At 40.2% G+C, this 14,305-nt stretch overlaps 1 protein-coding gene across 1 annotated transcript; it reads right to left on the bottom strand.

Annotated features, from left to right (window-relative positions):
- Window positions 1-2,623: 2,623 nt before the first annotated feature.
- SH2D1B (SH2 domain containing 1B) lies at window positions 2,624-12,239 on the bottom strand. The gene is made up of 4 exons (XM_009993361.1): window positions 12,106-12,239; window positions 7,712-7,775; window positions 5,182-5,350; window positions 2,624-2,661 (listed from the first exon to the last, which is right to left on the bottom strand). The coding sequence occupies exons 1-4, from the start codon at window positions 12,237-12,239 to the stop codon at window positions 2,624-2,626; spliced, it is 405 nt and encodes a 134-aa protein (XP_009991663.1).
- Between the last annotated feature and the right edge of the window lie 2,066 nt (window positions 12,240-14,305).

Raw genomic sequence — 14,305 nt, forward strand, 5'->3', positions numbered from 1 at the left:
CGGGCCCCGCACCGCCCTGCTGCAGCTGGTGCGCCCTGACTGCGTTTCCGTGCTCGGCTCTCGACCTTCCTGCCGTTCAGGCACTTTCCTGAAACTCCCGCACGGACTGTTTTCTAACGTATCAGGCCCGTGGGGAAGCGCGGTGTGTGTATTAACCTCATTCTCTTAACACCGTTAACAGAGCAAATCTATTCCTGTGAAGCGCAGCTAGATACCGTAAATGGAACGTTAATTGACATGTCTATTTCTTGTCATTCTGGGTTCTTGCTTCCTCCTTTAAGTCCTTGATCCCTGGTACACTCTGCTTCAGTTGTCTGCCTTGGAGCTAACCCCGGAGCAGTGACTGGGATGCGGGCCTGGATGCTCCCTCGGGTGTAGGTGCAGAACCCGGAGCCATCGCGCTGGAAGTCCGAGTTCAGCACAGGGCTGCCTGCAGCACAGGGCTGCCTGCAGCACAGGCACAGGGCTTCCACCAGTGCCACTGACACCCCACGGGCACCACACCCCAGCACCCTGTCCCTCTCAGCCGCAAGCAGCAGCTTGCTCAGCCCTCAGCAATAACGCCATGTGGGTCACGAGGCACAGCCTGGGATCCCTTTTCCCTTGGCCTTTCCGAGCATCAGTGTGACTGAGCGTGTGGGGGACTGCTGAGGCTCTTTTCAGATGGACTGTAGTGGCCTGTTCTGTTAAAGACCAGGCCGCTGGAGTCGGGATGTCTCAGCACAGTGTCTGCTCAGTCTGATGTATCTGATAACCACCAGGCAGGCAGCTGAATTCTGCAAATAGACACATCACTGTATGTACTTCTGTAATAGAGCAAGGGTTGTGTTTTGTTTGCTTGTTTTTTTTCTTTCCAATACTACCATTTGTCATGGACAACTACTTTATTTTTAATTCATTTTTTTTGGACATGTGTGTTAGTATTTTTTACAAGGCCAGAGTTAATTATTATTCTTAATTTTTGTCTCCTTTGTGCTAGAAGTACCAGCTGAGCCTGGCACCAAAAACTGTTAGCACTATTAAATTCATAATCAAGTTGAAAGCATGGAAAGATCTAAAAGTCCTTTAATAAACAATGGTGTGAAATAAACATAGTAGAAAGCAATGTAACTAGTATTACCCATTAAAATACATAAATAATTTTTGAAAGATCTTAATCAAACACACAACCAATATAAATGTCTTCCTAAAGATCATCAGTAGATAGAGTGTTGGTACTAGCCAGGAGAATCAGGACATAGTTACCAGCTTTGGCTGCTAGTTGCGGGCCACCTTCAGAACAAAACATATATTAAACATTTAAAATTAGGGACAAGATTAACTTAGATTAAAAAAAACCCAACAAAACAAACCCTATACACTTTATATTACAGAGCCAATGGCTGTAGCAAATTAAAGTGTTCTCATACATAAAAAAAAAGGGTGTGTTTATACTGACATGCATGTAGAACTTACACTGCTTTTGTAATCTACCGGAACCATTAATCAACATTACAAGTATTTAAAATTATTTTAATGTTGTTGATTTATTCTTTATGGCATTGGATTTAGCACTAGTTTTGTTTTAATTTAGATTATTTCAAAGTACATGATAATACTGGTATTCTTTGACTTAAGTTGAAATGCTATCCACTTACTCAACCACGAGGTAACATGAATCATGCACAAAATAACAGAGTTTAGAGGTGGTTGAACTGCGTCTGGAGGTTTTAAAGCATTGTATGATGCCACATATTTTACATTTAAAATTAGGGACAAGATTAACTTAGATTAAAAAAAAACCCAACAAAACAAACCCTATACACTTTATATTACAGAGCCAATGGCTGTAGCAAATTAAAGTGTTCTCATACATAAAAAAAAAGGGTGTGTTTATACTGACATGCATGTAGAACTTACACTGCTTTTGTAATCTACCGGAACCATTAATCAACATTACAAGTATTTAAAATTATTTTAATGTTGTTGATTTATTCTTTATGGCATTGGATTTAGCACTAGTTTTGTTTTAATTTAGATTATTTCAAAGTACATGATAATACTGGTATTCTTTGACTTAGTTGAAATACTATCCACTTACTCAACCACGAGGTAACATGAATCATGCACAAAATAACAGAGTTTAGAGGTGGTTGAACTGCGTCTGGAGGTTTTAAAGCATTGTATGATGCCAATAGAATTATTGTCATGTATGGTTTTTATCAATACCTATCAGTTCTGCCATAAAGTACTGCTTTATTCACATTCATTTATTGCACTCTTGTGCTGCTTTCTAGCAAATTGTCCATTTTAGCAGTAGACATCTCAGACAGTTTACTGCCTAAAAAGCCAAAATACATGTGCATGCACACAGATACCCTTCCCCCATACGTATGTATATGGATGCACGTGTCTGTTATAAAAATTAATTCTTTCACTGCTGAACAAAAATACATAGTAGCTTATGCTAGCTCTACCAGGAGAAAATATAGTTGCTCTGATAGTCTGCAAAAGGAGGAGACCAATTCCAAAGGCTCAGATCCATAGCGGAGGATACCCAGCTGGCAGGTCTCCCCAGCTGATCTATTGTGCTGTGGCACAGTCTGACCCTGCAGCTCTCCAAAATCTTCAAGTTGCAGACCATTCAGGGTAAGACAAAAATGTAATCACTGTCATCAATTTCTGTAAAGAAAAAAATTAGAAAAAATAAGTAGTCATTGCAGATGGCTCCTCTGAAAGCCCAGTGTAAGTAGAATGGCCAGCGTCCCTGTTTCTGGGCCGGTAGCAACCACTCAGTTTGGTTCCTTAGTGCTCTCTCGGCTGGTGAAGGGCCAACATGAAGGCCCTGTGTCCCATGGACTGGGTCCTCCAGGAGCCCATATGGAGGCAAAGCCTGTGTTGTCTTTTCTGAGCCAGCAAGCTCTATTAATACACAGTTGTATCCATGTGAGACCCTTTCTTCCAGAGGAACAGTCAAATGCAAGAAATCATCCCTACTTAGTTAAACAGAGAAACAGCTGAGCTAGGCATGACTATAGCGTAACATATCCTTTCTTCTCTAAATAAATATCTAACAGGAAAAATAGAAAAAACTTTCCTACCAACTAAGGGAGACGAGGCTGAAAAGACCCTTTTTCTTCTAGATCTTTTCAGTTCTGTTATTTTTTTTGAGAAACCAAAGAAAAAGTGTGGGACGCTTGGGACTCAATCTCCACTATGGAAACCTACTGTCTCTTCAAGGAGCCACCCTCAGACAAGCTGTTCCTAGGCTGGAAAATGCTGTTCAGAATTGCCCAACAACCAGTATCATGACACCAGTCCCCTGAGGTGTTCCACTGGTTGCACTGGAGTGCTCCATCCTGCACGTGCTTCAAAGCCAGCTGCCAGAGCAGCGTGAGGCACCACGACAGAAAAGTATGGTGCTTGCTTTAGGAAGCACTGTGGTGTTTTACAGGTGCCTGCATGTAAGAGAGATATCTATCATGACATCAACCTAAGCTCGCCCTGTGGGCACATACCCCTGTGAGCACATAATAAAGCAGTCTGAGGGAGAAGTTTGTAGCGCTGTGTAAGTGAAATTTAAGTTAAAATTGAACATCAATGATTCCAAAATAATTTGATTATTTGTAAAACCCTCTATTTTTATATACAACCACAAGCGTTTTGATAGTGAAATGAAAGGGTTTGTTTTTGCCCTTGTGAGTCCAGAGCAGGGCATTGTGCATCTTCTAGAAAAGTTCATGTTGCAGGACTAGATAATAATTTATTTATTAAACCTGATTTTTCTGAAAAATATATCCACACTACTGCAGTATTTTCTATATCCCTGGAGCAGCAATGACAAGACACCATAAAAATCTTTCTAGAGCAAATGTGATCTATTTGCCTTAGTGATACAAGTGGTAATAAGTGTTGGAAATGGACACTGGAAACGTCTCTTTGCTACTGTTTCTCTCAGCAAGGCGGTTGCTTCACTGACCCCTAAAAAGGCAGCTTAGTCCATGCAGAGGTGGGGGGAGCTCACCCCTCCCTATCCTATCTGACAGAGGGAGCACCAGAGCTGTTGTGCACTCAGTATTTGCAAAAAAACAGCATCTCTTTTGCTGACAGGAGGTGTGATGGCAGCACAGAGGCTGGTCTGCACAACCACATTTTAACCAGCATTAGTCATGAGATACACAGGCAGCTGGATCTTACAAGATTTTTTTCTTTTATGATAACTGTACTTAATGAAAGGATTTTCCTTGCTCACACATCATCTCACTGCGGCTCTCCTAACACTTAGCCAAAGGACCTAGAAGAGTTTTAAGGCTATTTTGCAGCTGGTGGATGCTGCAGCTGAGCATTGTACAGTAGTAATATGAAAAATGGCTTTCAAAAGTGTGAGGGATGCTGGCAAGTTACCAGTGGTATCTTTGTTCATCCTCCCCAAACCAAGGATGTAAAGGTGACATGGGGCTACAAAACATGATCCACCACTTTATGAAGACCTTGATTTTTACTGTACCATTTGCATAATGTGTCTCTCAGGTAGAAATATTGTAAACTTCTTATACCTGAGACTTGTGAACATAAATTAGAAGAAGATCAGAGACTAGCTTTCCAGTTCCAAAGCTGTGATCTTGAGCACCAGGTTATATGCTTCTTATTTTCAATGTACTAACTTTAAAATATGAGTGGTGCTTTAATACAAAACACAGCAAACCACAAGCTGGCTGGCTTTATCTCTCTCTCTCTCTCTCTCTCTCTCTACCCATCTGGATCTTTTTTCTCCTAGCATCTCAAAAATAATGGAGTGAGATTTTGGTATAAAAATAGCTTTCAGCCTGGACAATGAAGGTAAAGGACAGCTTGAACTCCCAGTGAAGTGCAGGGAGCTGGCAGCTTGGCAGAACCACATTGGGCAAAACTGGTTCTCAACCTTCCCTAGCCTACAAGCATCAGCATTCATGAAGGGGTGAGCTGTGGGCAACATCATGCCTTGTGTGTCTCTTGTAATTTAAATTTGTTAATTTGTAGTGGATGAGGGTATGTAATCTGTTAGCTGGGAATAACCCTTTTCTAGTGAACATGAGAGAGAAGGAAGGATGTTGAACTGTCCCTGTGGGCTAGTCTCAGAGGACACGTAGCAACTATTCACCACAAACCTGTTAATGCAATCATCTTTAAAAAATACCACAAAGTCAGAGCTAAATTTCTCACCATCATAAATGTCATCCTTCTCTAACTCGAGCCTCTGTCTTCTTTGTGAGGCCTTTGGTTTGTTTATTGGGTAGAGGAGGTTTATTATTAGACCTTGATTTGGCTTTTCATAATTGTATATTAGATCCTTTAATGTTCTGAAGATCTTCTCTGGAACACCTTCAGAGGTCTGCAAGGAAAGGAAAACACAAATCATTTGCAACTGCCCTTCACAAAGAGTCTCCTCAATGAAAGAAACAATAGATTGTGTCTTGTTTACCAAGAGCTGTTCGGTAAACAAATTGGTGAGAGAATTTTTTTTTTTAAATAACAGATGTTTAAAATATTTGCTCAGATGTGTGTTGCAGCAATCTGTGACAGCCGTGCTGAAGAGCGACAGCATTACAGACTTCCCTCTGGCCTTAGAGCACACGTTTAGGGCAATGTATTTGGTTCCCACTTCAGATGTTTCATTTAAACAACAATGTGACCAGCAGAAGCCAAACATTTTACAGAACATCATCAATGTCAAGCAAAGGACATATGCGGAGGCAGAGGACATGTCTGAGGATCCATATGAAATTGCTGGCACCAGCTTTGACTTTTAGGCAGGAGTTTACTATTTGTCCAGTATTGTGACTTGCACTGGAGACTCCTTAGGCCAAACACAGATGATGACACTCCTAAGAAGGGGTACAATGTTCTCCCAAACTGCTTCTTACTGTGAGGGTTCACAGAGCTGGCTGAACTGCTCCCACAGCACAGTCCCCCATGATCTGTACAGAGATGTTGCAGCGCTGGTGACTTGAGGACAGTGACACACACTAAGCATGTTCATCAGCTGTAATCACAGCAAGGCTCCTATTATTAGTCTCTAAAAGTGAATGTGGCTTTGGTTTTTTTCATTTGCTAACTAACAAAAATCATAGCTCCATTTTCTTTGTTTTTCTACATCCTTTATCTTCCCTTCAGCTCTGTATGGACAAGGTGCCTCTCACTGCCTCTGTGTACTGGGTCTGGCCAGGATGGACGAGCAGCAGCCTATATAGTCCTGTGTCCTTTCGTTGTAGCAGCCTATATAGTCTTGTGTTTTGAATTTGTGACTAAAACAGTGTTGATAACACACCTGTGTTTTGGGTGTCGCTGAGCAGTGCCCTGCACGGCCTTGAGCTGGTCTCTTTTTTTGCTCTCTGCTCCCTCAGGTTGAGGGTGTGCAAGATACTGGGATGGGAAACAGCAGGACAGCAGATGGGAATTGGCCAAAGGGCTACCCCATCCTGTATGACACTGCTCAGCAATGAAAGCTCAGGGAAAGTGGGAACATCCATGCTTATGACATTTGTCTCCTCAAGTAGCCATTACACACTCTGAGGCCCCACTTTCCAGGAGATGGCTAAACATCTGCCTCCCCATGGAAATTAGTGACTAATCTCCTTCTTTGCTTTGCTTGCATGCACAGCTTTGCTTCACTTCTTAAATTTTTATCTTGATGCAGGAGTTTCCTGACTTTTGCTCTTCAAGTTCTTTTCCTCTGACCCTGACCCACTTGGGTGCAGGGAGCGAGCAGTTGTGTGGGTGCTTAGCTGCTGGTCAGGGTCAACCTACTGCGCTCTAGAAAGTTCATGGTTAAATCTAGCCCTTAAAAAAACTAAATAATCTCCCCTCCACCATCAATTTATTATTTAAGTCAATTATTTTTAGTAAGCCAACACAATGTGGCTTAAAAACTTGAAGCAAAATTTGGTTTGAAAAAAAGTAAAGGTGTTTGAATTATTTATTATCTGCAGATAGGCATAGCAGCAAACCCCAGTGGACTTCCTGTAGTCCGAAAGAGATTATTTTTTGTCAACAAACCATTCTTTTTAATGGGAAATAGTGTCTTTCATACTCAGTCTAAACCACTAATAAGCAGGAAATTACCAGCTGTGGGAGCATGGCGTGTCCTTTATGGAGTGAGTTCCTCATTCCACTTAAATGCTACTTAATTGTTGGCAGTTCTGTTGACTGTCCAATTACAAGCAGAGAAGTGAGTCAGCTTTCTAAGTGTCCTCTCACTTTGCCTATGGATTTCATTGATGCAGTCTGCTCTTAGGCTTATCCAAGCAATGAGCAACTTCAAGTGCATCAGAATTGCACAGAATTATAGACAGGCCCCTTTTTATCAAAAAGGTCATTGCATTATTCCTAATCCCTACAAGATACTGGGTGCAAATGCAGAGCTTTCGAATAGGAAAAACTAATTAGGAACAGGACCAAGTAACAAAAGTGATAGATTTTTCTTCAATGCTATAAAAAAGAAATGGTCGAATATGAAAGCAGCGGGTCAACACATAACAGATCCACTTAGGTTATAGGGGAGTTCTACAAAGATAATAGCTCATATTAAATAATAGGTGTAACATTAAAAAGTCAGGAATTGATGAAAGAAGAAAACAAGCTTGGAAATATTTTGTAAGGTAAGGTGTTAATACAGATTTATTTATTTATTTATTTTAAAATCAAGACAGTGATCTTTAATGCAGTATTTACAGATGAAATGAGAGTTACTCACCTGTATTCTAAAATACCCTCGGTGTTCCCTGTAAATACGGTAAGTGTAGATGAGGTTTTCAAAGCTGTGAAAAACATCGTTGTATACATTATGCTTTTTATCAATAGTCAGACAAGTAAATCTTACTTAGACTGCAACAGTTGATCTTCACAGCCAGCTATTATCTTTTTTTGCTTGTATCTTAAAGTAAACTGCAATACAGTGAATGACTAAAAACAAAGGAAAAAAATCTAAAGGAAAGCCTGATACTAAATAGCATAAATTACAGATATACATGCATTCACTTTCCCACTTGATTCATATATCAGAGCTTTAAAAATACTAGAGATTCTCTAAGTAATTTGTTTAATTGTCTGTTAGCCAAGATTAGCCATGCATGTTGTTTTCTTAAGCCTCAGAAACCAAAGTATTACTTTATCATGCCTTGCCAGTTCAGATCTAACCTCTGTACATTGCTATGTAGATTTGTTTGATTTTAGACCAAATTTCTGGCACTCTTTTTTTGCCCTACAAATGGTAAATGTAGCAAAGAGAGCTGTGTTCAATCTGCAGTCACTGCACGTTGCTTAGCATAGATCTTGATAAAGCCTGTCCAGCTCATTCACCACCACATCAGCTGCCTGAGCTTTCCTCCAGCTTCTTAGGTACATTTCTGATGCTGAGTTTTGTACTACTACAGCTCCAATAAAATAGATCCAGCAAGTCAAAGAAATGAAAATGCATCAAGTTTATACACCCAGAAGGGGCTGGATGTCAACTGAGAATTTGAGGCTTTGCTCACCACTGACAGAATTGCTTCATGGCACTAGAAGCCACTTTGTGCTAAAGCCAACATGGGAATAAACTGCAAGCAAAGGGCTGGCATGTGTAATTGAGAATGGCAGTGTCTCCATCAGCAGTGAGGAGAAGGAGAGCTGTGGTCTGGTTGACTCTCAGATTTTACACTGAGTTGGATTAATCATCAGACAACCTTTTTATACTGGAAAAACGGTGCTCATATGTACCCCTTCTTAAAAAATGGAGCTGTAAGGAAGACCTAAATAGCTACAAAATCAGAAGTGAGGTGCTCTTCTTTCCCTGAAGTCATCCTCTAGGGGAAAATAGGGTGGCTTCCAACTAATTACTACGTCTACAAGAGAAGCAGTCACCTCTCTAAAGCCTAATCTACAGCTAAGAGCAAGGATGAGAGATTCACCTGGGACACAAGACTGCAGTGCTGTATGGAAACAAGCACATTGGCATGGAGCTATGCTCTGAAAGACTGTCTTTGTGAATGTCTTCTATCATATTGATAGAAGTTGGGAGGGATATGGGGGAACAAATACAGAGAAAGAAAACCACATTAATGTAAGTAGTGGTAAAGAATGATTCTGTAGAAAACCTGCAGTTCTCCTTTCACATGAGATCTGGTGGTGCTCCTCTGAAGAAGAGGAACAGGTGAGGGGGTTGCCATTGCATACATAGGAGTATGAAGCTGCAGAATGTTTTTCATCTAATCTGCTTTTCTTGTGGGAGCCCTCAAGTAATTGTGGCACCACAAATTCATACTGTTACTCCCCCCCCACTGCCCCACACAATGAGTCCTTGAGCTGTCTGTACCTTCATGTGTTCCAGATGTGATCATGTACCAAACCACTTCAACCTAAAATAAGTTTTATTTGACCAGAGTATAGCTAGAGGTGTATAAGATACTGGGCATATACTTGAGACCACATATGATCTTAGGGAGTTAACAGCAGACCAAGTCTTTGACCCCGCTGCTACTGAAAGCAGATATTGTGGTGGCAGGAAGAAACACCACATTTTTAATAAAGTGTGAGACTGGAAGTGTCTACAAGCAGCAGGCAGTATTAAAGACATGAGAATTTGTGCAGTAAAATTGAATTAAACAGAGATAGAAAAGAAGAACAGAAGGGACCCTAGAGTTTGCAAAATGAGAAGACATTTCATATCTAGAAATACAAGATTACTCTGAGGGTTTCAAATAACAAATGAACTAAATCTAACACAGGCATTTATATAAGAGTAATTTGATGCCACAGACATCCCATCCTCTCATCTGTCTTCCTCTCATTCTTACATGTGATACCTCCCTGAACTTCATTTTGCAGTTGTATCACAAGAAGGCTGATGAATTCTCGGAGAGACTGCAGCAGAAAATAGTCTCCTGTCACCAGTACCCGGGAAATGACTGCACAGGTCCTACTTCTAAGAAAATCATTCTTCCTTTTAATTTCCCAGAGTTTTAGTTGTTACAGTTTTTAATAATAAGCAGCATTTGAACACTCACAATACTGATGGATTTGGATATATTTTGTCAACAGAAATAAAGCTTTATCAAATACCATAATGGCAGCTATTCAGAAAACCAACTGGAGATTATGACCATAATCAAAAAAGGCAGTAAATTTGCAAAGAAATATACAGCATAAATAAGTGTGTGTGTGAAAACAGTATCTGAAAACACATTATTTTAACTGGTACATATGTTAATCAGGATTTCAGCTGTAGCTGCATGAATTGAGCTGTCACTAGGGGGAGAATCCTAGGATTAAAACGTAGCTCAAGGAATTTGTGCATAAATGGTTACTCTGGAAATAAACTATTTTGTTTTTGCAAATAAAGTTACTATGGGCTGAAATCAGGATAAGACTTCCAGTTAGAGCAGATATACTTTAATTCAAAGAATTGCATCACAGGGAAGCATCTTTTGATTTTTTTTCCTCCTTGAGATACCCATGGAAATTCACATGTTCCTGGCTTAAGAGTATTTTATAAAGTTTGGTGTTCCACAGACATAGGAATGAGGAAAAAAAAGTACCGAGAAGGTGATGATTTTTGAAACTCACTCTTTACTGATTCTCTAAATTTTGAAAGGTTACTGCCTGGATATTATTTGTCTACTGTATTTTTTACTAAATGAACATGAAACTACCAATAAAAGGGAACCTTCTGTTTCCACATTATTTACTAAATTATTAAAAACAACTGCATATGGTACAAATTAATAAAGTGCCTGGTCTGGGCACAAGGGACATCCAGTGGCAGAAAAGGAGAGGAGTTTGGATTTTTTTGGAGAGTGGCATGTTGAGCCATATGGAGAACACTAGCAAGAGCAGTAGCTCTGGATTGAGGCATTTTCAGAGACCCAGAATAGCTTTGCATGAAAGTGGCAATGTGCTGTGGAGGAAGACATATCAGCAGAGCTGTGCACCATTAGATTAGATCAGAGATGCTTTCAAACTTGTCACACCATTCTGACTTCCATATCCTCCATGGGAGTGTCCTACCCCCGACTCCCCCACACTAATCAGTAGAGGACCAAAAAAAAATTGGCTTTCTCTAGCAAGTGGATCAGTGTCTCTGTCCATGGATCAACTAATTTGATAGGTGCACATCAATTTGTGCACTAACCATACTAAGCAATGTTTCAAAATGCAGTTCTAATCCGAAAGTTGTCTGGAAACAGCATCAGTGTTGATTGCTCTAGTTTTAGGATAGCTTTCCTCTGCCTAGTCAACCAGTGACAGACAGTCCAGTCTCTGAGGCCATTCTGAGCCAATACACTATTACCATCTAATTTTCTATCTGAAGGCAACCCTTGCTCATTATCTGTTGTACTGTTGCTGCCATCCCTATACTTTAATTATTACATTTGTTAATGCACAATTTTAAGGCAAATACACAAAACAAAACAAAAAGTAATTTTTGAATGCATTATAGGCACAGATTTATCATATATGAAAAGTTCAAAACAGGCTTATTGTAAGGGAAATAAAAGTGCTATTCACTAGAGGAAAATAATAAAGCTTAATTCTAGCAATGAAAGCTAAGGACTAGAAGTAGCAAGTTTCTGTGCCTGTCTTCTTCATGCATCTGTCATATGAATTCAATCCAGGCATTATAGTGTTCTGTCTCAGCTTATGCTCTTGAATTGGATGAAATTCCTTTGAAGAATCAGGTGAAGCTTTCATCAGATAGAAAGCCTACAAAGAAGGAACTGTTTCGTAAACTAATCTGAGACTGTTCAGTGTCTCAGCAGTGATGAAATTCTATTTACTCATCATTACAGAGGCAGTGACTCTGAGGAAGTTTATTTCCATGCTTTGGCAGGCTAAGCTATTTTCTCTTTGCTCCCCTTATTGTCTGCAGAGAGGCCAGTATCAACAAACTACAGTTCATCTATCCTATGTTGTATAAAGTATTTTTGCAAATGCCATCCTCTCACTACTCACTAGAAAGGAAGCCTAAGGCAACCAGCATTATTTGAATACATTTATACATCTCCTTGGAGTCTGTTAATATTAGGGGAGAACTATTAATGTAAGAGAAGATAAACACTTGTCTTTGGATCTATTTGAAAACTCATAAAAAATTAGTATTACAGTACTTACAAAACACAGAGACACAAGGCTCCTTCCACACTTTCACTTTCTCTTTTTAAATAGCTACCATTCTTTCTGTTCCTGCTGGGTAGCTCTTCACAGGTTCTTCTTGTTATCTTTCCATGAAAAAATGGCAACTCCATGGATAAAAGAAGACAAGGTCTCTTGCCTTTCAAACCAATTCCAGAAAAGCCCAGCAGCCTGGCATTAAAAGAAGATTTATTCCAAATGCAGCTGTCTGTAGACAACTGAAATTGGAGGTGCTAAATGTACATGAGTTCATCTGTGTTATCACTGACCAGTCCGAGTGAAACTCTCTCTCAGCCTGTGCTCACAGCTCATGAGTGCAACTAATGCAAGAAAAGGGAAATGGTGTCTACACTGGTCACAGTCCACATCAGAGGGGAAGAGCCTTTTGTCACATTATATCAGCAGACATTTGAGTTGTGTATCATGCTTCTAAGCTATGCACTAGCCAGGTTGACAACTAAGTATAGTTCTATTTTCAAGTTAACTTTTATGTTTAAAGTCATTCAAAGACCTGCAAACAGGGTTCTTGCTCTCAGTTTTGAAAAATGCTGCTTGGCTTTTTTTGTTTCCTTGCCAGATTTGTTGTGGGTTTTTTGATCACAAATATTTGAGAATGAGATTCTTCAAAGCATATCATTCTTTCCCTCATCCTCTTCTTATTTTTAAAGTATAGCTATTTTATCAAGAAGTTCTGCTGTCTTCGTGCCATGATTTAGGAAACACAGCAGGAAGGAGAAGGGGATCAGACAAAACCTTTCACCACCTCTGGGAAGCTTCTGTCAATTCAACTAGGACAGGGTTCAGCCACATGTAGATCCGCTGCTCCCCGATGGAGGGGATGCTCTCCAGCTCCACAGGAGATGCTCTTTAAGGCTTTTTGTGCTTTTTCTGCTGGAAGTGAAGAACCAGGGGAGAAGCACAGAGACTTGGAGGTGGGCAGTGTTTGTGAGGGAGGGGTAATTGAGGAAGGACCTAAAAATGTGGGTGAAGCAGTGATTCAGATGGTGAGAAAGGCAGGAGAGACAGAGTCCTCAGAGCAGGAGAGAAGAATCTGGGACCCCTGCAATGCAGTCTGTTCTTGAGGTGAAATGGGAATCTAGACAGACGAGTGTTGGAGCTGGCAAAAAAGTTTAAAGTTCTTCCGGGTTTCAAAATACGCTGTTTGCATGTTTACCTCCCAGCTCTGACACCTAGGGCCAGCTCTTTCTGAAGTCCTTGTTGCATAATTTCCCTGTTGGTGACCCTTTCACAACAAGGCAACAACACCCTGCAATTACTGTTTGAGACTGGAACATCAAGCACTACTACTGCCACTTACTCTGTTAGTACTGTTGACATTGGACCTGAGTGATCCAATTTCAGGCTCAACCTTGCTGATGATCCACACAGAAGACAAGAGAATGCCAAAATATGACATTTGAGTATTTATCTTTTCTTTTTCACAAATCCCCCCCCATTTCATGAAACTCCAAGAAACTTGTAGTGGCAAGTACTCTAAGTACTCTGCAGTTTGGATATGCCAGAGCTACAGCATGCTGTTGGCATTATGTCAGTTCCCCTCAATTCTGCAAGAGAAGTATGATAAAGGATCAGGTATGGTCATGGAGATAGTCAATAATATGGCCATATTTTTTTTTCTATGTGCCACGTACCTCACTAAAGCCATAGACTGGGCTATGCAACATGAATAAATTAGGATTATATAGGGTAGGAGGAAATTTTCTGTGGGGACTCTTGTCTTTTTGTTCAAAATTAATATGTGAATTTGAGAAAAGAAAATGAGTCCTTGTGATGTCCTGATTAGCCTCAGTTCTGCAGCCATGGAAAGCTCCAGAAAAGACTTGACCATTCTCTGTTAATGCAGAAGTTTAAAGAAAGTTCAGCAAAATAAGCTATAGAAGTACACAAGAATTTTAACAGAGAAACTAGTGTGAAACCACTGGCATCTTGATCACAGAGTGGGAAAAAGATCCTGCCTTAAAAACAAGGTAAATACTTTCTGAACACTGGCAAACAAGGACAGCTATGTTGCACATGCAGCTGTTTCCTACTTTAACAACTTTACACACACAATAATCTTAAATTAAAAATTGTGTTCTTAACTGCAAGTTAATCATGCATGACACTAAGAGCATTTCCAGATGGCATCTTAATTCAGATACAAAGCAAAAAGATACAG

Source organism: Chaetura pelagica, unplaced genomic scaffold (assembly GCF_000747805.2).
Source record: "Chaetura pelagica isolate M959 unplaced genomic scaffold, ChaPel_1.0 scaffold101, whole genome shotgun sequence".
Lineage (NCBI taxonomy): Eukaryota > Metazoa > Chordata > Aves > Apodiformes > Apodidae > Chaetura > Chaetura pelagica.